Source organism: Aulonocara stuartgranti (genome assembly GCF_965226115.1).
Source record: "Aulonocara stuartgranti genome assembly, chromosome: 14".
Taxonomy (NCBI): domain Eukaryota; kingdom Metazoa; phylum Chordata; class Actinopteri; order Cichliformes; family Cichlidae; genus Aulonocara; species Aulonocara stuartgranti.
Window position 1 is genome coordinate 29,226,454 of NC_138950.1, and position 22,659 is coordinate 29,249,112.

General features: G+C 42.4%; 1 protein-coding gene across 8 annotated transcripts; it reads right to left on the reverse strand.

The window, feature by feature from the left end:
* Positions 1-5,477: 5,477 nt before the first annotated feature.
* Positions 5,478-22,476, reverse strand: LOC309688239 (TOG array regulator of axonemal microtubules protein 2-like). Of its 8 annotated transcripts, none has more exons than XR_014271005.1 (6): positions 22,373-22,476; positions 22,112-22,270; positions 21,857-21,995; positions 6,467-6,505; positions 6,032-6,133; positions 5,478-5,793 (listed from the first exon to the last, which is right to left on the reverse strand). XR_014271005.1 is itself a non-coding variant. In XM_082503847.1 (5 exons), the coding sequence occupies exons 1-3, from the start codon at positions 22,468-22,470 to the stop codon at positions 21,866-21,868; spliced, it is 387 nt and encodes a 128-aa protein (XP_082359973.1). In that variant the 5' UTR covers positions 22,471-22,476; the 3' UTR covers positions 5,897-6,133; positions 6,467-6,505; positions 21,857-21,865. The 8 variants fall into 8 exon arrangements, 3 of the variants coding, with proteins under 3 accessions (XP_082359973.1, XP_082359972.1, XP_082359974.1); XR_014271006.1 differs by having other exon boundaries at positions 5,969-6,133; XR_014271008.1 differs by lacking the exon at positions 5,478-5,793 and adding an exon at positions 21,749-21,775 and having other exon boundaries at positions 5,897-6,133.
* Positions 22,477-22,659: the final 183 nt, after the last annotated feature.

The following is a 22,659-nucleotide window of genomic DNA, read 5'->3' on the forward strand; positions in this document are numbered from 1 at the left end:
GTCGAAGGTTTCTTCCTTTTAGAAGGGAGTTTTTCCTTCCCACTGTCGCTCATTGCTTGCTCATAGGGAATCACTTGATTGTTGAGGTGGCCAAAACTCTAGGGGAACTAGCAATTCTTGTGAAAATTGAAAAGGGAAAAAAAGCCTAAAAACATAAAAACAACTGATGAATATGTTCTTGAACTAAGGCACAATTTTGCTTAAAATCCATTAAGTAATCTCTGTGTCAAGTTCTTACCAATATTCAAAGCGGAGCAGCGGACAACTTACCATTACATCAGTCCTTCAATCAGACATAATTTGATCCAAATTGGAAATAAACTGGATGTTTATTAAATAAACCAGCTTTAAGCATCATCTAATTGTTGTTTGTAACTCTTTTTAAATATAGTGCTAACCTTTAGCCTCCTAGTAGACATACATGTTTTATAAATGGGAAAATCCTCTTTTCTTTAGAAAAGTTAAGCTCTGACCTTGAAGTCAAGGTCCCTGAGATTTAAACCTTACAGAGATTTTTAGTAAATGCTACCATGGTATTAATTTAAAAATTCTACATTGTCTCGTTCTTGAGTTATTGCATTCACAAACTTGGGTGTCCACAGCGCCCCGCCATATACCAGACTCAAAAGATTATGAGGTAGGTGTTTTGTTTTTGTTTGTTTGTTTTTTAAGTTTTTTCATAAAGATTACAACATAAAAATAACACAATTGGGAATATTATTGTCATTTTTGAAAACACTATTTTGATGTTATCTAATGCAGTGCAAAAAATAAATAACTAAATTGATAACTGGCACTGAGTCTTCTGTGTGCACACATTCTGCATCAACACACAGGGAGACACTGAGACTTCAGAAATTTTTCACTGTGTTTGTCTATACAGCCACAACTTTCAGATTTTTCACAAACAAGCAGCACGGATTTTGTCCTCATCATTTCAGCTAGAAGTACTTTATAAGGGGGTCTTTCAAGTGAACATTGAACAGGTACAGGTGCTTGAAATCCTTGAAAATGCTCGTTCAGGAGTTAGGCCTTTTTCATACAATCCCCCCATTTTCAAAGGCTCAAATTGGATTGAACAAGCAAGTTTTTTTGTTAATAATTGACCGTTTGGAGTGTAGAACTCATAGATATCAAATGTTGTTTCCTCCCTTGCGAGGCCTTTACTGTATCTGCCTTCAGTTCTGGTTGCTTTGCACTGTGAAGCTATTTGAAAGTATTTGTCAAAGAACAATGAGCACTAGATATCCACTAGATGGTGTTATAGTAAAACACAAGCATAACCCTCACTTAGACAATTTTACCTGATACACAGTTTGTGACCATGTATTTACTCTTCTGGCACTTTGCCTTCACAATTTTGTATTAATTTCACTACCTTTTGGCATGATCACCTTTTAATTTGTTTCTCACATTTGTGACAAAGACACTGCACTGGAGGCAAACAAGACTGTGTAAATACATTCAGCAAGTTGGATTAGTTTCCAGTTTCTGCTGAATACAAGCAAAAACCAGTCACTTCAGAAAGATGTTCAGAATAAAATCTGTAAAACTGCCAAAGAGCAGCACGTGAACTGAACACGCCCGCTCTTGTCTGATCTCGGAAAACGTGATTTTCAGATCCAGCAAAGTGGATATTTTTCACTGTGGATAAATTGCATGGAAACGTTTAATGAGTCATCAGCTATTTCACTACAAAGATGATGTGATTAATGTGTTTGATGTGGAGCTCTTATGTAATGATTACATTTTTAAGATGTAATTTTCAAGTGAAAAACATAATATTTATCTGTTGCATAGTTTACAGTGCGGTGTTTTATGCACTGAGTTATCATGTAGAGTTCTGTTTGTCATCTAGCACCATAATCGGGTTTTGTTTTTATTGCATCTTAGATTTTCCAGCTGCTGTGCCTGAGCAGCCACCCAGAGACCCTTTGCTGCAGTTAGTCTCCCTGCAGGAGGCGTCTGGCTGCTGGCTGCTTGATCCAGCTCTGGCTGCTGCACTGGGACAGACCAACGAGGAGGTGGAAAAGTCAAAGCCTGAAAAGATGCACTGCTGTCAATTTAAATATTAACACAAAATGATGATGTGAGATAAAACAGATTTGATTCTATAATTTGAACAAAAACACATGATAAAATTAAAAACACACCATAAAACAAATAAAATGAAGTCAAACTAAACGTAGGCCTGCCTCACAGCCTGAGAATAAACATCTGCATATCAGAAGCTAAAACACTGGTGGTAATCACACTCCTAACCTCCCACTGAGCTGCACCAGCGTCTGATATTATCCAGAAACCACACGGCAGCAGAAATTATTTTCCTCATCAGTTGTTGTAAAAACATGTCAGCACATTATTTTAGAGCATTTATGATATCACAGTTTGGGATTTCATCAGAAGAGCATCCAGTGTAATAATCTGCCAAATCAAATATGCAGAGCTGCCCACCTTGGTGACCCCGTGTGACAAAGAAGTACACAAACATATGTAATATTACTGGTTGTAGAAAGTAAAATGTGTGTTCTGTCTGTTTTATTTGATTGATTTTGATTTGGGGAATTAGACCAGCAGTGAAGTGTGGGCCACCATTCTGGCTCTGATCTGGCTTCATGGTTTCAAGATGGATGCAAAGGACGAGTGGGAGCTTTTGGCTATGAAGGCTGCCTCGTGGCTCTGTGCTCACAATGGTACTAGCAATGATTGTAACAGATAAAATAACAGCTTTAAAAAACTGTTTCATTCTACAGCTTTCCTCCCACAATCATTATTTTAATATCTGTTTTGTGTTTTTAGCACCGTGTGTGTCAGAGTGTGTGGATGCTGGAAATGTCCTGCTGGGTTGCAGCGTGAAGAAAGAAGCTCTGGGACTCTGAGGGTTTTCTTAAAGTAGCTTCATCTTCAGAGTGAACAGAAGCAGGTCTGCTTACTCCACACTGCCTTTGATACAGAGCTGTTTTATATCATCAACCCCTTTTACATGTTTATTTGTCATGAATTATGTACCTAATATTGGTTTTACCATTGTGGAAAAAAAGTATGTCAAAATTGTCTGAATACTCCTGACACAGTAGAAGATTGGACCACTGCTGTGGCAGCTCATTCACAAAGTGTTTTAATTCCTTTTCTCTGCCACTAGATGGCGATTATGTTCATACTTTTACTGATTTCACACAGAAACACCAAAACCAATCTAAGAAGAGTCTTTTCCCTTCCTGTTATAGTTCGGAAAATGGCTTCAGTTCAGGACATTTTCAAGATGGTCCTCAGTGAATTGGAGTGAATAGAGCAAAACTTTTAAAATAACTATTTACAGTGTTTACACCATCTTCTAAACAAAAGTAATATTTTTATGGCCAAATTGAAATGAAACTATACAGAACGTCATTCTGTTTCTCTCGCAGGAGTTACAATTTTATCCATGAAACACTTTCATTCTGCTAATTGACACCGATTGATCCTTGACAGGGCTCTAGACTAACTTTTTGCCATGGGCGTACCAGTACGCCTAACTTTAAAAAGTTAGGCATACCGGCACAAAAGTTAGGCGCACACAAATTTTATAATAATTTATATAATATAGAGAGATAGAGAGAGAGCTAGCTGTGCATGGAGTGTGATTTTAATAGTCGTGGAAGCAAAACAGCAAAATTCATGACGACATTGATCAAATGTGAAGCGCAGTTTGCTGCTTCTTTTGCTGCTGGCTCGATGAATTTTGGTTGAAAGAGACAAAACCTGCAGCTCAGAATCAGCGCAAAAAGACGTAATCACAGACCGGACGCATCAGAATCGCTGAGCTCTGACAGCGTGTCCGTCTAAGGCCGTCAGGTGAGAAAGCCGAGAAAGACAAAGCTGATTCTGATGCGTCGGGTCTGTGTTTAAGTCTTTGTGTGAATCCGTGTACCTGCTCTCATTTGCTGTTTGGTTGTTGTTGAAATGGTTTTGTGAGCTTTAATCTGAGAATCTGGCGTTTCTGGCAAAACACAGTTATATTTAAAAGTCATTCAGGATTTAATGAATTGATATCGCTTTATTCAAGCTACTCCTCCCACTTCCACCTGCACCTTCATCTGGACCACGGCGAATCAGAGAGGTCCCGCCCCTTACTATCTCTGATTGGTTTAGTCCACGATAGGGGCAAAATGTGTGTATGTTGTTGACCACAGGGAAGGTTGCAGATTTATTTTTTTTTTTTGCTACCCAAACAGTTGGTCGCACAGGTGCAACCAAATATTTCTTTTTAGTCGCACCACTGAAAAATTTGGTCGTATTTGCGACCAAATTGGTCGCACTCTAGAGCCCTGCTTGAACGTCTTAAGACAGCACATAGTCTCCATTCATGTTCGCTTATTCATGACTGTAGTTAGAGTTACATCTGAATTTTCAAAAACTGCCTGTTTTGTAGTGATTGAAATAATAATTAGCATAAAAAGTTATGAAATCTATGTTTGGTTTTTTATTTCTTTGTTGTAACAATTTTGGAAATAAATTGTATATTGGCGTAAAAGTATCAATATATTTGAGGTTTGAGCAGCAAAGTTGAGTACCAGGGTTTTGCTCCTGAATAACTTCCTAAGTCTTCTCTGCCAATGCCAAATAGCTTTCTGGGTGCTGCGCTGCACTGTCAGAGCACACCTCCTTATCTACGGTTTTCTGTGTTTCTTATTCTCTTTAAAAGTTCTGCTGAGGGCCTCCTATACTCAAAGTCTAAGAGCCAGCTCTGTTCTTTGGCTCGACTTTCTTCCATAATCTTTTCACTTTTGTGAGAAATAAAACACAATTTAAGAACAGATTGTCATAAAAAGAAATGACATCAATAACTACACCAAGGACATTCAAAACAAATTTTAAACTTGGCTTAAAGACCATAAGTCTGATCTGAAAATGTCGACCAACTTCAACATTTAGATTGTGACACTAACTTGTCTCTCTTCCACAGTGTGTTTCTTTTGTCCTGCTCCGCTCTCCCTTAACCAGTTGTGGCAAATGGCTGCCCCTTCCTGAGCCTTGATCTCCCAGAGCTTTCTTCCTGTTAAAAGGGAGTTTTTATTTCCCACTGTTGCCAGGTACTTGCTCAAAGAGGATCATTTGATTGTTGTTGTTTTTTTCCTGTATTACTTAGTGTATTTACCTTACAATATAAAGCACCTTGAGGTGACTGTTGTGTTGATTTGGCGCTATATAATTAAAACTGAATTACATCTCTGAAGAAATGTTACATGCATGTTTTGTTGCCTTTTTAAAGTGATGGGGGAATAATTGTAATGGGCTAATAAAGGGACAGACGTGCTCTGTGTAAAGATCAACCCTTTGACCATCATTCACTGCATCATTAATTGCTTTAACTTATAGTCCATAATGCTGTAAAAACAAAAGAAGAAAAAGCTGAGTCATTTTCACATTTGTATTGAGGTTTGAATTCAGCAAGTCTGTTGCTGATCTCAGTAAATGTAACAGGATGTCTCCGAAAATTTACAGTTGTGGATAAAACAGGGTGATGTGTTATTGTCAGGTTTGAGTGAATAACAGGACCCAAATGCAGGACTTCCTGAGAAGCCACAGGCAGTTTATTTACTTCACTTACTATTTATATCAGTTTGGCCAGCAGTCACGTATAGGTTCAAACAAAATGGCACGAGGCTGCAAAAATATTTATCATCTAGTAATCTTTATTAATGAAAGCATGAGTGTACCCACCAAAACACACCAAAGAACCCAACCCCTGTAACAGCAACTGGCTTCTTTTTATTCTCTATCATTCAGGTGAGCATCTGGAATAGCCCAAGTCTGGGGGAAGCAAACCAAATGAGGAACAAAACATCCACATATGCAAACATCAAACCACAATATAACACATGGAAGACATTTATATTTTGTACAAAGTCCTATGAATAATTCAATATGTATATGCTTCAGTCAATTGCATATAAATTAGAAACACCAAGAGTGAATCTTCCCCAACCTGGCACATTGGTTTACTCCAGGAGCTCATAGACAAGTAACAAAATCTGTTGTTGTGCTTCACCTTTGCTCCCAGTGTGTCCTGCCCATTATTAACCAAGCTCTCCCTCTGTTACACTGGAGTCCTTGCCAGTGTTTCTCACCCACGTTCATGTGATTAAGATTCCTGTAACAAACGAAACTTTGTATTCCCGTGAAAATATCTTTTTTTATTGAGTTTGCTTTTGGCTAAAGGCCAACGTATCGACCTTCCTTGGGACAGAAAATAATCTGTGTCTTAGTCTTAATACTCGTCAACAACACACACAAAACAAAAATGAGCATTTAAATTTAAATGACATAAATAACACTGAATATAAACAGTCTGGTTTTCTAATATTGAAATGAAAGAAATTCTATTTTTTAAATTCAATCATTTTGAATTTTTAGCAGCACTGCCAAACTCTGATTCCTTCTTTAATAAACCTGGAGAGTCACTTACCTCTGTGTCAGTACTTACCAAAATATTGCCTCTTGCCCCTCTGACAGATGACCTCGCCTGAGAAAAAACAAAAAACAAACCTTAAAATGGCTGCAACTGCTGTGCTCCCTAAATTAGTACAAATGGGGGGAAAGGAGAGTAGGCATGTTAAATATTACAGTTAGATTTTCTTAAACTTTCACTCTTAGAAAGCATTCTGTTTTAAAGCGAGCACTTTAAAGACATGATGTTTGTGCAGGTCTCCACTCCTTCCTCCTCATGTTATCCAGCCACTGGTTCAGTCTTGCTGCTCCATCATAACCTTTAGTAAAACGAGAGGCTCAGAAGCAACAAGAGTATTGTGTGAAAAGAGATCTGAATAAACAAAGAGTAGCAGACCGCCGGCTGTGTTGTGTTCTTGCTATTAGCAACTTTATGGTGATTCAGAACATACAGAACATACAGAACATACAGATCCTTTTTTATAGATGATGTTTGCTGAGTATTCATGCATGCATCATCCATTAATGTTTGGGAGGAGGGGCTGATTGACTTTGTCAGGACTGTTTTTCCCAATAAGCCACCACTATTAAACTTTGACGAGCCTTATGGCCAACTCAACCCATCAGATCTTTGATGTGTTAAAGCCAAAAACCTGCTACAAGACACAATCGAGAGGACTGATGAGAAAAGAAAGTGAACTGGATTTTCTTCAAATTTAAAGAGCACCGTTAGCTTTAGCTCATTTAGCTTTGTTAGTGAGCATACATGTAGCTTACAAATAAGTAAATTGAATTAAGGGAGGGAAGAATCAACTTGAAGGCTGAACTCCAGGAAAAACTAGGAAGCTTGAAAGGGAAACAGCAGTTACTTTGGCTGCTGCCACAGCCGCTCCTTAAATACCTGGTCTTGCTGACACACTTAATTATCAAGCTGGTGCCTACATGAAGGTGAGAACTTCACTCCCAACCACTGAATAGACAAGATTGTATCCACACGACGGCTTTATTGATCCCTTTGCAGAGGTTTGATATTTCTTAAAATAAATCTCAGAAAATCGGTTTGGTTTCGATGTTTAAATTATTTTTCCACAACAACAAACAGAAGCATCGATGTGAGCATCGGTCCAAAGAAAAACAATACAAAGATATTATTAGTAGCTAACATATTGCACTTTGGGCTACTGACTAGATAGCCACTAATTACGCGAGGAAATACAAGAATAACTGAATGCAATTTGATTTATTGAATTTGTTTATTGAAAATGACTTGAAGAAAGACGAGAACATTTGTTGTCGTTTAAAGTTTTCTTTATTTTGTGCCAAATTGGTGCCAAATCAATAAATGAGCAGTAGAAGCTACCGTTCACAGATGGAAAATGTAAAACACTCACTTGCCACTTGTTACGAGTTCAAAATATTGGGGATGGACACCATAGGAAAAACCCACAATAACAACACTGGTCCGGTCGGGTTGAGTCAAACGATGATTTAATGATCACACACGTGGGAGATGGACACTGTATGCAGACAGCCTCAGATCTCTCTTCAAAAAACACATCACCATAGTTTTGTAAAATCAGGGTATTAGAACGCCCCTTCATGCGTAGTGACAGGTGTAAAACAATCAATGTTGACAATTTTATTTAACACAAAGAATAACATTGTCTCCTTCCCGAGGGCAGACGCTGACTGCCCCCCGTCTCCTGGAACCGTCTGTACCCTGCTAAGACACAACATGGCAGCTACAAGGACTCTTTCATTTGTTAAGACCATCAGTGTGTATTGCTCTAAGTCAAGCATATAATATTAAATGAATATTGCTGGATCAGCTACTTCTACTTAAAACATATTAGAACATGACTAAGCACAAAATCACCAAGAATAACATCTTATAAGTGCTGTGTAAGCGCGTGCGGCCTTCCAAGCTCAAAGCCTTTGCCCTCCATAGATCAGCTTTTAACCTTTAATCAACTTGAGCACAACTCTAGAATAAGCAACAAACTGCAATGTGTATAGAATGATCATGGTTAAATCTGCAATGGAAAATCATGTTATTATTCTGGTACCTGTAAGGAAAAAGATCAAACTAAAGTTATAACAATCACTGTAATGCAAAGGATAATGTAAAGTCAAAAACTTCAATTTATGTTTAATGCAAAGCTGATTATATACTTCTAATGAACTAATAATGCCATATTAAAATATTAAATGATAATGAGAAAAACATCCCCTCCTTATTTTACAATTCCCTCTGTTGACCTCTGGAGAATCCAGAGGTCACAAACAGTTGTTTCCCACCTTGGCCTACACATTCAGTTCCACATGCATCATTGGCATCATGGACATTGGAGTAATGACTCCAGGGTCCACTGCCCTCACAGACATACTTTTGAACATTCTTCTGGCACAAGGGATGAGACAACAACAAATAACCATAATACCCACCACAACAGATAAAGAAAACATGACCGAAGCGATAACCCCCTTCCACCGTCCGAACACTGAGGTCAGCCAGCCTTCCAACGGACTATCAACACCGGAGTGATCATGCATAGTTTCAGACAGGCCCCTTAGGCCCTCCAGAGCCTTGGTTACCGAACCATCTGGAGCAGTATTATTTGGAATAAAGGTGCAACACTGATCGCCAAACATAGAACAGACGCCCCCTTTTTCCGCTAACAACATATCAAGGGCCATTCTATTCTGCACTCCCATTAACGAGGTCGGACCCACCTGCTCCGCCAACCCCTCCATGCCGTCTCTGGTGAGGTTAGAGAGTCTCAGTACATTATAGTGAACATAATTGATCCTATCTACGTTCTTGTTTGGGGTCACTGGAAAGAAAGCAGAAATTATTGGAATATTTTCAAACCCGGCTGCTATTTGATCAACTAGTTTAAACTCATTTGGAACCCCCCTGGGCACTCCAATGGAGTCGATCCAGGTGGGGGAATTCATTCTAGGGTCATAAACATTTATGTCATGAATTCCTCTCTTCCTCAAAATGTGTCTTTTGCGCCTGACTGCCAATGTGCGCGTATTGTGTGGGGGAATTGATTTTACCTTATCTCCGATTAGCATAAGTGGCGCTCCTAGTCTCACCATCGCGCACGTCCCCACGCTCCCAAGAGGAACACTGACCAGTAGAGTCCTGTGCCCGCAATAGTAATACAGCCCGCTCCTAGCCCAAGTCCCAATTAGGGTGGCTGCATCACTCACATTGTTGGTGGTCCTCCCCGTCTGGGTGACCGAACACCAACTGGGGTCAATTTCCCCCAACCGATATTTAACTTTATCTGTGGTAAACTTAAAGCACGTATAATTATCTTTCCGGGGCGTAAACGGCCCTACTTGCGTGAGCTTGGCAATAGGAGGAAATAGACTGGACAACACAGTGCAGTTCCCCGTATTCACAGCTCCTCTAGTCATCCGCAGCATACAATCATAGCCCCACTGATCCTCTGGATGCAGAGGTGCAGGCTCTATAAATAAACGCGGCCTTGCAGAAGCGCAAGCTACACAATTAGCCACTTTTTGTTCTCTAGCATTTTGGGCTATCTAGTCCAGCCAGATGTTACTGTCACTGAACCCGGTAGCGCGTTCAATCAAATCCTGAGGTTTCATGGTGGTGTAGTCCACCGACACTACTCGCCTCTCCCTTGGTTCGTGCTCCTCTGGTGTAGCTTCCGACGACCCGCTCCCCTCCTGCCCTGTAAAAGATGCAACAGAGCTGGTGGGGCCGGAAATCACGCGAGTTATCATGTCCTCTCTACCTGACGGTACGCGATTAGTTTTTTCTAGGAAATTAACTTTAATTAACCCTTTTGGATCAACCCCCGATGTTTCCACCCCCAGAACCAAATACATAGATTGTTTGCGATGCCAATTCCCCAATGATAAGGTTAACGCGTTTCCAGAGGGGCTAAAATCCCTCTGTAGTTTAAGCTCGTTTTCTGATCCTAGTTCTAACGGTTCCCAATTTTGCCCAGTGTAACCCCTTACCTGGTCCCAATTACGGCACCAGCTGTCATAAGGACGATTTCCCCTCTCGCAGTGCGTACTCACTGAATAATCCCAACAGACCCACACATTATATCCCCTCCAAGCACTGCCGGCGTCCCTGCAATTAACAACATCACACAGATCAAACATAAAACAAGTTGTGGAGCCAATAACATAATCTAATTCTAAACCACCATATGTGCTGAGACACTCATCCTTTTTACCAGAGACCTCGCGCTTCACTCTTGCCCGCAACTTTAAATCACTATGGATCACGCGTGGTGTAGTTGGTGTATCAAACAACGCCGGACTGGCATGGCCTCCGTGCTCAGACTGGTTTCCCGGGCTGGTCTGCAACAAACAAATCAAAAAACAAATAGCCATGATTAGCAACATAATTGACATCAAACTCATAATAATTTTGAACATTGTGATGGCTTTTGAAACTCTTCTTTCGTCACCAGTGTCTGATTGTTGTGATGGCATGGTTGTATGTGAATGTTATGGTGTAGTAAAAAGTTCAAAGCCCTTTATCAGAGCCTCTCTCTTGTTCTAGGTGTTCGGTGTGGTACCGCTCCTTTTTCGTTGGCGCAGCGATCTCCTCCTAGGCTGCTCTTCTTTCTTCGACCTTCCGGGTAGACCACCGGTCGGCCCGTTGCACAGGTGTGAGGGTTTATTCTGCCTCTCAATTTCACCTGTGTTGGGTGGAGATTGATCCTTCCCCACCAAGCCCTCGTGCGCAGCTGCGCACTGCGTCCAGTGATACCAGGTGTCGCCTTTCCCCTTCAGTTGGACCGCTGTCGCCGTCCGAGCCGATACCTCATATGGACCAGTCCAGCGGGGTTCCTTCCATTTGCGTTTGATGACTCTCAGCCACACTGCCTTCGCGTCCGGGACCTCTCCTTCTCCTGTGGGCCCTTTACAAGCCGCCTGTTTTGTGAAACTGGACACAAGCGCCTTTAACTCGTTCCAGTAGTCTGCGTGGGACCGGTTCCCCTTTTTGTCCCGTTCAACCGAGCCCACCGTCCAAGGTGCCGGAAACTGTCTCCCAGTTTGCAGCTCGTATGGTGTAAAACCTGTGGATTGATTAACAGAACATCTTATGGTCATCAACGCAACCGGCAGGGCTGCGACCCAATTTAGCCCTGTTTGCGCGCAAATTTTCGCCAATTTGTTTTTCAAATTTAGGTTCATTCTTTCTACTTTCCCCTGAGACTGAGGATGATAGACTGTTCCAAATTTATGCTGGACGCCCAACATTCTTTCTACTTTTTCCAAATCTTGATTTTTAAAATGGGTTCCATTATCTGATCTAATTCTTTTGGGGAACCCATGACGGGGAATGTACTGATTGATTAAACACTTAATGACAGTCTTAGCATCCTCCTTTTTTGTAGCCCAGGCCTCTGGCCAGCCAGTCAAAGCATCAACACACACTAACAAATATCTTACACCGCCAGGTCCAGAATCAATCATATCAGTGAAATCAATAACAATCTCTTCTCCCGGCCTCTCAGGGGGCCGAAACTTACCCACTTCCGGTTTTACTGCTGGCTTAGGATTGTGTGCCCCACAGATTAAGCACATCCTGGCCTTTTCTCTTATCATTCCTCGCAGCTCAGGATGCCACCAATGACACAAGTTTCTCTCCATCTGGGCTATCCCCACGTGGGCGAGTCCGTGGGCTTCATCCACCTTCTGTTCTGCCATTTTGGCTGTCAGCACGGGGCGCCCGTCTGGCCCCCTCCACAAATGTCCATCCTGCCAGGCTCCTTTGCTTTTCCACACCCCCTTTTCCTCTGGGGATGCCTCCTCCTGGGCCTGTGTGACTTCCTCAATCAGGTCAACAGATATCTCCTCTTCTGATGTTACCTGTATCATTTGTCTCCGTCCTTTGTAGCCTGCGGCCTCCTTTGCGGCTTCGTCTGCTCTCTGGTTTCCTTTTTCCACCATGCTGGTTCCTTGGGAGTGCGCTTTGCATTTTATAATGCTCACCTCCTCTGGGTCAGCCAAGGCCTTTTCCAGTTCCTCCATTTCATGTTTGTGGGAAATAGGTGCATTGGTTGCTGTTCTGAATCCTGCTCTTTTCCACTGAGGCAGCTCCACATGCGCTGCTCCAAACGCATATGCCGAATCGGTGTAGATGTTCACTCTCCTGTTCTTGGCTAGTCTCAAAGCTCGAGCTAAGGCTATCACTTCAGCTCTCTGGGCCGACTGCTTTCCCTCAATCCTTCCTGACTCTCTGACCTGATAATCTCCTTCTACTCTGCAAACCACCGCATAGCCTGCTTTCAGTCCTCCTTCGTCTCGGTGGCAACATCCATCGGTGAACCAGTCCTCAGCTCCCGGTATGGGTTCGGCCTTCAGGTCCTCTCTAATCTTTTCCTCAATCTGTGCTCTTCTGGCGCAGTCATGTGGTTCCCCTACACCCATTAAATCTGCCATGTTAATTCCTTCATGTGTGAATGTCAAATTTGGGGCCTCTAAGACTTTGCTCAGTCTCTGTTGTGCCCGTGGTGACATACAAAATGCTTGTGAATTCACGTATGCCACTATGCTATGTGTAGTAAGTATTTTCAGTGGGTGTTCTCTCACTACATGTGCTGTTTTTTGAATAATTTTAGCGACCCCTGCTGCATGTTGTGTGCATGTAGGATGCTTTGCTTCTGTTGGATGTAGTTTTACACTTACATACATGAGCACATCTCTACCCCCCCCTTTTTCTGAAACAACACTCCGTTTACAACTGAGTTTGTTTCAGAAACATCCAAATAGAATGGCTCATCATAATTGGGTGTGGCTAAATCTGCGGCCCTTGACAAATCCTGTTTTACCCTAATAAATGCGGCTTCGGCTTCAGGAGTCCAAGGCAGCTCAGCCTTAAGGTTTCGAACGCCAACTTGCTTCATTAGGCCCCTTAAAGGGGCAGTTTTGCCTGCATAATCCGGAATGAACTGCCTGCTGTAGCCTGTTAAACCAAGAAAAGAAAGCATTTCTCTCACAGTTCGCGGTTTTGGGTGTGTCAGAATTTGGTCTCTGTGTGTGTTCATCAAACCCACTGATTTGTGTGCGATTACCCGGCCCAAAAAGGTCACTTCAGGGCGAACTAACTGCAGCTTGTCTTTACTTACTTTAAAGCCGCATTCTGCCAACCTATTCAACACAACGAGCGACGCCGCTGTACAATCCGCTGCTGACGGGGCTGCAATGAGAAGATCATCAACATATTGTATTAATGTACAATCATCAGGCAAATTACATGACGACAGGGCTTCTTTGAGCACCTGATTAAAAATGCCTGGAGAAAGTGCAAAGCCTTGTGGCAACCGTGTGTATCTGAGTTGTTGGCCTCTATATGTGAATGAAAAAATGTCTCTGAGTGACTCATGCAGAGGAAGACAAAAGAATGCATTTGCCAGGTCAATGCACGTGAACCACTTTTGGTCACATGTGATAGCTGATAAAGCTGTGTACGGATTTGGTACTGGTGCAGTAGTAGAGAGCAATATTTCATTAATGGCTCTCAAATCATGTGCCATGCGATATTTTCCTGTTCCATGTTTCTCCACTGGTAGAATTGGTGTGTTCCACAGTGAGTGAGAGGGCTCTAACACCCCGGCCCTTATCAGGCCTTCTATTGTTTCTGTAATTCCTTCCTCTGCTTCAGGTTTGTGTTTATACTGTGGTCTATTGATTGGTATGTGTGATTTCAGCTGGAACAAAACAGGAGGACACTTAGCTAGGCCAACATCCGTGGGCCCTTTTGACCATAGACTGTCAGGCAGATCTGACAGTCCAGCAACTGCGTGAGGATGGTCTACACACTCCTCACCATGTGTTTTTGAAATTTCTTTATGTTCCAAGATCACTGTATCCTCACAGGCACAAGTTATGCGATAGGTTTTACTATTTGGAGCATAAGATAAATTAGGAATTTGGGTTCTTTGCCACCCTGTGTCGTCCAGTGCTCGCCTGACCATTGGACCCAGATCACCTGCACCATGACCTTGGTGGACCGCCAATGTAATGTGAGGTGCTGAATTTTCTCCCACATTGTACCAAAGCAGTTGTTCATCAGTTAATTTCACAGCCGCGGCTACACCTTCTGGTCCGATGTAGATGTCATGTGTTTGCACATTCCACGTCTGACCCTCAAGATCAGACTGAAATAATTCACGATAGGTGTCGTCACTATCTTTATCATAAAACAAAGCCACGTGGTAAGGTTCGCGCGGAGGGAAGTAAACTGCCAAGCTCATTATCCAGGGTCTCCACAGCTGAAATTGCCTCAGAACATCCTCTTTCACTAGTCTCCCCCAGTAGATGTCGGCTTTTGCTCTTTCACAGTCTTGAAGCAGATATTGAGTCTTTGAATTTGTTCCCAGGCACGGAAAATGCTGGCCCCCTGGCAGAGTCACAGATAATCCATCTGCTGAACATGTGATTGTGGCGCCCAACTTCACGAGCAGGTCCCTGCCCATAAGATTTACTGGCGCTTGCGATGACACCACGTAGTTGTGTTTCAAAGTCTGCTTGCCCAGCTTTGTCAAAGCTGGGTCAGTCACTGGCAGAGTGATCGGGATCCCGGAAAAACCCACCACGTTCACTGTGTGGCAGGACAACTTTGCACTGTCTGGTGCTGCTCTCAAGGTTGAATAGGTTGCTCCAGTGTCCACTAAGAAGGGCAATTCTGTCCCTTCTACAGTCATTGACAGCATGGGATCTGCCACACCCATGCTGTTTGGTCCCTCCGGGTCCCTTCAGTACTGGTCCTCCCTCCAGTCAGCCACTGGATACTGCGCGGCTGGTGCTGCACTCGGGTTTGGGGCCTGATATGCTCCCCTAGAGCCATCTCTTGCTCTCGGAGCTCCACGTGCCTGGGATTGGTAGCCTCTTCTTTGATAGTTCTGACGACGTCCTGGGCAATATTTGCTCCAATGACCCTCTGCTCCACATCTCCAACAGACATTCCAAGGCACACTGCTGAGATTCCCCGTGTCACGAGCTCTTTGTACTCCCCCCGCTGAACCACCACGCACTCTGTACGATCCACCGGTTCCCCAATTCCCTGTGGGTTGGTTCTGCCTTGGTGCATTGGCGGGCCATCCGTCATTAGTGCAGGGACTCGGGCCACTATCTGGCCATTCAGGCCCAGGACCAGGCTGGGTCGCAACTATCATCATTTTTTCTGTTTTTTCTTTCTCCTCTTTTTTCTTTTCGCAGGCTTTGTTTCTGGCCTCCGCCAACTGTAGTTTGAGCAGAGACGCTTGTGCCTCCTCCAATTCTTTTTTCTGCTTGTTCGCCCTGTCCTGCTCCAGCTGCAAACGATGTGAGACGTGTCTTTCCCACTGCACCGAATCTGCTACGGCAAAATCTGGGTTTTTCTGTAGATCTTCTATGACCTGATTTGGCAGCCCTGACAGCACCGCTGAACGAAACCACGCTCGGTGTTCACCTTCTCTACCCGGATGGGTACCTGTTTCTAACAACCACTGATCTCTGGCTTTTTCTAAAAACTCTCTAGGTGTGTTTTGGGGGTCCCAAATTATTTTAGGTATAGCACCTGTGTTAGGGGTTGGGTACTTTTCACGGACTGCGTCAGACAAAGCACATTGCACTTCATGATAAGGCAAATCATTTGCATAGCGAGTTGTGCGAGCTATGGCCTCTACATCTGCTAGCCCACCACCGAGCATACACCGCGCAGAAATGGCGCGAAAATCACCAATAGCAAGCTCCTCTCCTTCTGTTAGCCTGCCTAATTCACGCAACCACCTTGCTCCTCCTCCAGTTATAGGTGGAAGCTGTTTAACCAATGCCTCCAAATCTCTTACTTTGTACGCGCGGTACACTGGTTCGTTTTTTGCACCAGCCACTAAAGGCAAATTATAATGAGGGCCCGCAGCTTTTTCTGTTTTGGTCACAGTTTTACACTGTCCCAATTTTCCCTTGCCTTTTGAACTCTTAAAAATAGGCCTCCTCTGTCTCTGTTCTTTTTTCAATTTTGTTGACCTAAGATTCCTGACAGTACTTGGCTCTGACGCGACTCCTCCTCTGTCTTTGTCTTCGTCATCATCTTCCTCCTCCTCTGAGGTAGATGAATTATTGTCGCTCTCCTCTTCTGCCATGCTTTTGGTCATTTTGTCCTTTACGGTCTTCAGCGTATTTAATACTTCCAATAGCCCTTGCGGGTCTTCAAGCATTCGTCCAAATACTTCTCCTGCCCATGTGTCTGACTTGGCCGTTGCTTTGGAGTGTTTTGACCTGCTGGTCTGTGCCTGCTCGTCTCTTGCTGGTGTTGGCAGCTCAATGAAAGCCGGTTGTGCCATCCTTTCCACCGGTGAAATCATTTCTTCGTTTTTTGGGGTCCGATCCGCTTCTCCAATCTGGTCAGGCAGGCTCTCTCTTGTTGGTTCGGCTTCTGGCCTGTCTCCTCTCTCATGTGAACAGGAAGGCGAAGTCAAGCCTTCATCTGCGGCTGATGTTATCACTTTCCCTCCCCCACTTAGGGACTGACATTTAACTGTCATAGGCCCTTCATTATGAACCACCAGTGGTGGCCTGGTGTATTCAACATCAGCTACTCCTCCTACAACCACTGCCGTCTGTCCATCTGGGCCATGAACTTGTCCTCCTCTAATGGTCATTACAGGCATGACATGTTGTCGTCCTACGGCATTAGATGTTAATGTGGCCCAAGGAAGAATCTCTGCTGTGTGATACTTGTTAGCATCTCCTGGTTTTGGAATCCAGTTCATCATTTGATCTTCCAGCTTCTTATTTTGCTTTTTCAGTTGTTTCAAAGCCTCCACTATGCTTTCCATATCTTCTGTTTCAGCTGTGTCATCCTCCTCCATCCAGGAAGATGCTCCGTTCCACAAGAACATCCACTTGCAACACTTTGCATGAGTTTGCTGTAGTTCCTTGATTTGTTGGTTAATTCTCCAGTTAATTGAACGTTTCTCTGTCTCGATTTGCAGTTGCTCCAGTTGCTGCTCACATCTCTCTCCTTCTATTTTGAGCACAAGACTTAGGGCTATTTTGTCACCTAGCCCTCTCTGTTGGGAAGCAATAAGCTTGCTTAGCTCAGCTTCCATTGCTTTGCATTCCTTCTCAGCTAACTTTGATGATCCAGGAGAAGCTAAACGAACGGCTCTTTTTAGCTGTTCCAGCTGCTCCTTCAGAGGCTTATAGCCTCTGTGCCCAGTAGGTGTCATGCTTGGGCCGTCAGCCATTATCCTAGAACACAGGCTTACCTCCCTTTTTGTGACGTTATCCGGCTCCTCCTCTCGGGTCAGCCCGCAGCGTCTGCCTGTCAAGTTTCACAATTACTTTCACTCCTCCAAGGGTCACTATCTCCTTGTGATCTGCTTGGTAAGACACACAGCCAACGCAGTGTGTCAAGACTTAACCAAGCCTCTTTCAATATTCACTTTTAATGACTACTTTTTACTCTGTAACATAAATGTTATAAACTCATACACACTGCATGTTAACTTTGGGGCACAAAACAATAACACAGCTCGAATGCATTCACACAGCCTTAAAATTTTTTCACAGAAAATTGCTCCAAAGCAATATCATGTTTGCTTACAAACTGACAAATACACCCTATTATTTACAGAGCGAAGGAGCAATGGATCAATTAAATCCAATCTCCTCAATATTTAGCTGTATAGCTCGCTCTGCTTCAATGTCAAACCATAATACTGTGATTAGCTTTCTTCAAATCAAACCTATGTTTCAAAGTCTTCCAAACACACACCCAAACACACAATTTCAACCACACACTTTCGAGCACACATTTGTCTCCTTTAAATCTACCAATCACTTGGAGACATCTCCACAAATAATTACATTATTTCCCAAGCAAGCATATCAAAATCAAAACCGTCTACTACAGACTCTATCATGGCCTGAGCAAAGTGGGCGGCCTCTGTGGGCTCCCAATTTGGATCATTTTCATTCTCAGTTATCTCCTTTAAGCCTCGAAATAGAAATAGGCAACGTTGTATATAGGCATTTAACTCATACAGCTCAATCTCAGACCACACCGTCATCTCATAAGGTGAAACACCTTCTTCAGTCACTATGTGACATTTACAGGTCACCTCCAGCCGACCCTCTTCCTCTGCTATTTGTATATTACAGGTTGCAAAATACAGCACAGGCATGTTTGCTTGTATTCTATTTAAACAACGATTTAACAGTATTAAATGGGACTGTTTAGTGCATAGGACACAATATAATCATTTATTATTGAAGGGACAAATGTCAAAAGGGTTCTAACAGGTCCACTTTATTGCGTGCTCATAAATTTTGTTATCTGGGTCACTCACCCGATGTGCTTTATTTTGATATTATTAATTATGTCACGCTTATTAGTGGCTCATATTTATTTACGGCCTATGTTTGAACTTGACTACAAAGGCAGAGCATCATTTCATCCTTTCAGGGTGAAACACTCCACTTTCTCTGTGTCATGGCAGCTCAGAAAACTTCATAAACTTTGGTTATTTAAAGGTATGGCTTAAAATCAGTTGTGTTATCAGTATAAAATATTTAAGATTTAATTAAATTGTTTTCAATTAACTTACAGCAGCTTATTCTGGTCTAGGAACGCTCTCTTATCCTCCTCAAAGACTGAAGTTACTCAGTCTTAAATGCTTTTTATATTACATAAATCAACTGTGAATAACTAATAACCTTCTAGTGATTTACACTTGGTTTAAAACATTCAAAAGCCTTCTAGGGACCTATTCTAATCCTAACCTATGTGTGTGTAAGCTTGTTTGCATTAGCCCTCTGCACTCAAGGCATTTACTACACTTTATCAATCCGGACAGTCACGCCGAATGAAGCTTCTGACCTTCAAAGGCCGAGTGCCAACTCATTATAAGCACATTAGCAAGGTGTGTCTAAAATTATTGAAACCACTCTTTTTAAATCAGAAGCTATTTATATTGTTATAACATCAAAACCAGCAATTTATTTACAGAATTTCAGCAATAAAAAGCCTTCTGCTTATAAGGCTCACACACACTCTGGGCAGGAAGTGAAAATCTCCGTTCTCCTCCCAGCCACCAGCTCATTTACATATTCACACACCGTCTAAAAATAGCTCGCAGCGCTGCAGCTGCGCTCTCGTCAACACAAAGGGTTACACAAAGCTCAGACAAAATTCTATTATTTTATATTACAAAAGACGTCTTGTATTTACAATCACTGACAGGCCTGACAGATTCAGCACCTAACAAATTTCGACAAATTTAATATAACGAGTAATCAATTAACCAGTATCTGTTTCCTCCAGAACAGCCTATGGCCTGATTTCTAAAGAACCTAAACAATTTCGACAAATTTAACCATAACGGGTCCAACCGAAGAAAGTTAACTTTTTTGTAATCAATTAACCAGTATCTGTTTCCTCCAGAACAGCCTATGGCCTGATTTCTAAAATCCCTAACTCAATTTAACTTTGTCCAAACAAGCACATGACACCGTTTAAAACGGTGAGGAGACTCGGTAACTCCTAGCTTGATTCCGGGATGCCCTGTACCCCACAGTTAAGCCAAACTGAACTATCCCTGTTCGCCGACAGGTCAAAGCCGCGCGTCCACGACTAGGAGGGAGCGTAACCTCCGGGCTATGTGCTTCCTAGCATCTTCCAGTGCCGTCCTATAATAATTTTCACCTAACCGATTTTGACAAATTTTAACATGCCAATTAAACAGTATCTGTTACCTCCAGAACAGTTTCTGACCTAATTTGTAAAACTATTAACCAGTCTCTGTTTCCTCCAGAACAGTTTCTGTCCTAATTTCCCTACCAAACTACCTGAGCAGTATCTGTTACCTCCAGAACAGTTTCTGACCCAATTTCTAAAACAACACTGTTTCCTCCAGAACAGTTTCTGACCTAATTTCAAGTTCATTAAATATTCTTAAGCAACTTTAACTGCATAACACACGGTGATTCTCATCAAAATCAAAACAGACACCCACCAGCAACGTCAGTGAGTAAACTTTTAATTTAATGCAGCCCAATTTGGCACAATTTGGGAATCAACTCAACAGGCAGTGCCTTACCTTTAGAAGCACCCGCGGAGCTCACTCACATCAGATCCCTGGTCCGTGCCTGTCCGCTCGACCACCTCAGACCGTCCACACTTCACACTTCCACCCCAATACCACAGGACGAGCCCCCAAAATGTTACGAGTTCAAAATATTGGGGATGGACACCATAGGAAAAACCCACAATAACAACACTGGTCCGGTCGGGTTGAGTCAAACGATGATTTAATGATCACACACGTGGGAGATGGACACTGTATGCAGACAGCCTCAGATCTCTCTTCAAAAAACACATCACCATAGTTTTGTAAAATCAGGGTATTAGAACGCCCCTTCATGCGTAGTGACAGGTGTAAAACAATCAATGTTGACAATTTTATTTAACACAAAGAATAACATTGTCTCCTTCCCGAGGGCAGACGCTGACTGCCCCCCGTCTCCTGGAACCGTCTGTACCCTGCTAAGACACAACATGGCAGCTACAAGGACTCTTTCATTTGTTAAGACCATCAGTGTGTATTGCTCTAAGTCAAGCATATAATATTAAATGAATATTGCTGGATCAGCTACTTCTACTTAAAACATATTAGAACATGACTAAGCACAAAATCACCAAGAATAACATCTTATAAGTGCTGTGTAAGCGCGTGCGGCCTTCCAAGCTCAAAGCCTTTGCCCTCCATAGATCAGCTTTTAACCTTTAATCAACTTGAGCACAACTCTAGAATAAGCAACAAACTGCAATGTGTATAGAATGATCATGGTTAAATCTGCAATGGAAAATCATGTTATTATTCTGGTACCTGTAAGGAAAAAGATCAAACTAAAGTTATAACAATCACTGTAATGCAAAGGATAATGTAAAGTCAAAAACTTCAATTTATGTTTAATGCAAAGCTGATTATATACTTCTAATGAACTAATAATGCCATATTAAAATATTAAATGATAATGAGAAAAACATCCCCTCCTTATTTTACACACTCTATTAAGAACATGTTGCTTTTTGGTCAATGTGACGGACCAAAAAGCAACAAAGTTATTGTACCCAATTGATCCCTATGAGCGACCGTGGAGAGGAAAAACTCCCTTTTAACAGGAAGAAACCTCTGGCAGAACCAGGCTCAGGGAGGGCGGCCATCTGCCTCGACCGGTTGGTGGATAAGTGAGTGTTTTTTGTGCATTTTAAATATTTAATTACTGTGAATGTTATATTAAATATTTAAATGACATATATACTTACCTGAAGCAGACGTGATGTGGGAAATTTCTGAAAATACCACACAGAAATGAGCAGCCTTCAAAGTGGTTTATTAATTTGAAGGCTGCTCATGTATGCTGTGTGGCTTACCTGTGTCTGTTATTTCTGAAATACGTCTCTGAGTCTTCTTTCCACCTCCCAGCGGGATTTATCCGAGACGCTTTCTTCCCACATCTTTCTGAATTTCCTCTGTTTGACCAGGTCTTTTAGGATGGCCTTTCCATGAGCTCTGCAGAGAGAAGCATTTTTAATCAGCACTTTAGTTTCTAAGTAAATGCAGAGAATTTATCAAAAGAAAGTCAAAATAGAAATATCAGCCTATAATTGTTAAAAGTTCACACTGACCTGACTTCAGAGGAAGCATCCTGACACAGTTCACTGACAGCCAACAGGAAGCATTTGGTGAAAATCCGTCCTGCAGACAGAACTTTCTCTGCTTCCATGAATTTATTGATTATAAGGAGCCCCAGTGCGGCACCAGCTCTCACGAGAACGCTCTTATGTCTGAGGAAGGAAACACAGACAAATCCACTCAGTGTGTTTGATTTTCACCTGATCTGATTGTGATGCTGGGGTCACAGATACTCTTCACAGGTGTGAACTTACTTCAAACCCATAGTCACCAGGCTGTTTAGAAAGCGACTCGGGCTGCAACCGTGAACCAGAGCGGTCAGAGCTTCCTTGGCATGCTGCTGAATGAGCATATTGGCATTTGCCCTTGCAAACACCTGGAGTAAACTCTCACAGGTCCATTCAGCTTCTTTGTCCATCCTCTCTCTGAGGTGTACACAAAAATATATTACGGTGTCCAGTGCCGCACAGGACACAAGAGCGATTGTTTTTAATCTAAAGAATCAGAGGAAATTTCAGCAGTTAGAAATCAAACTTGTTAC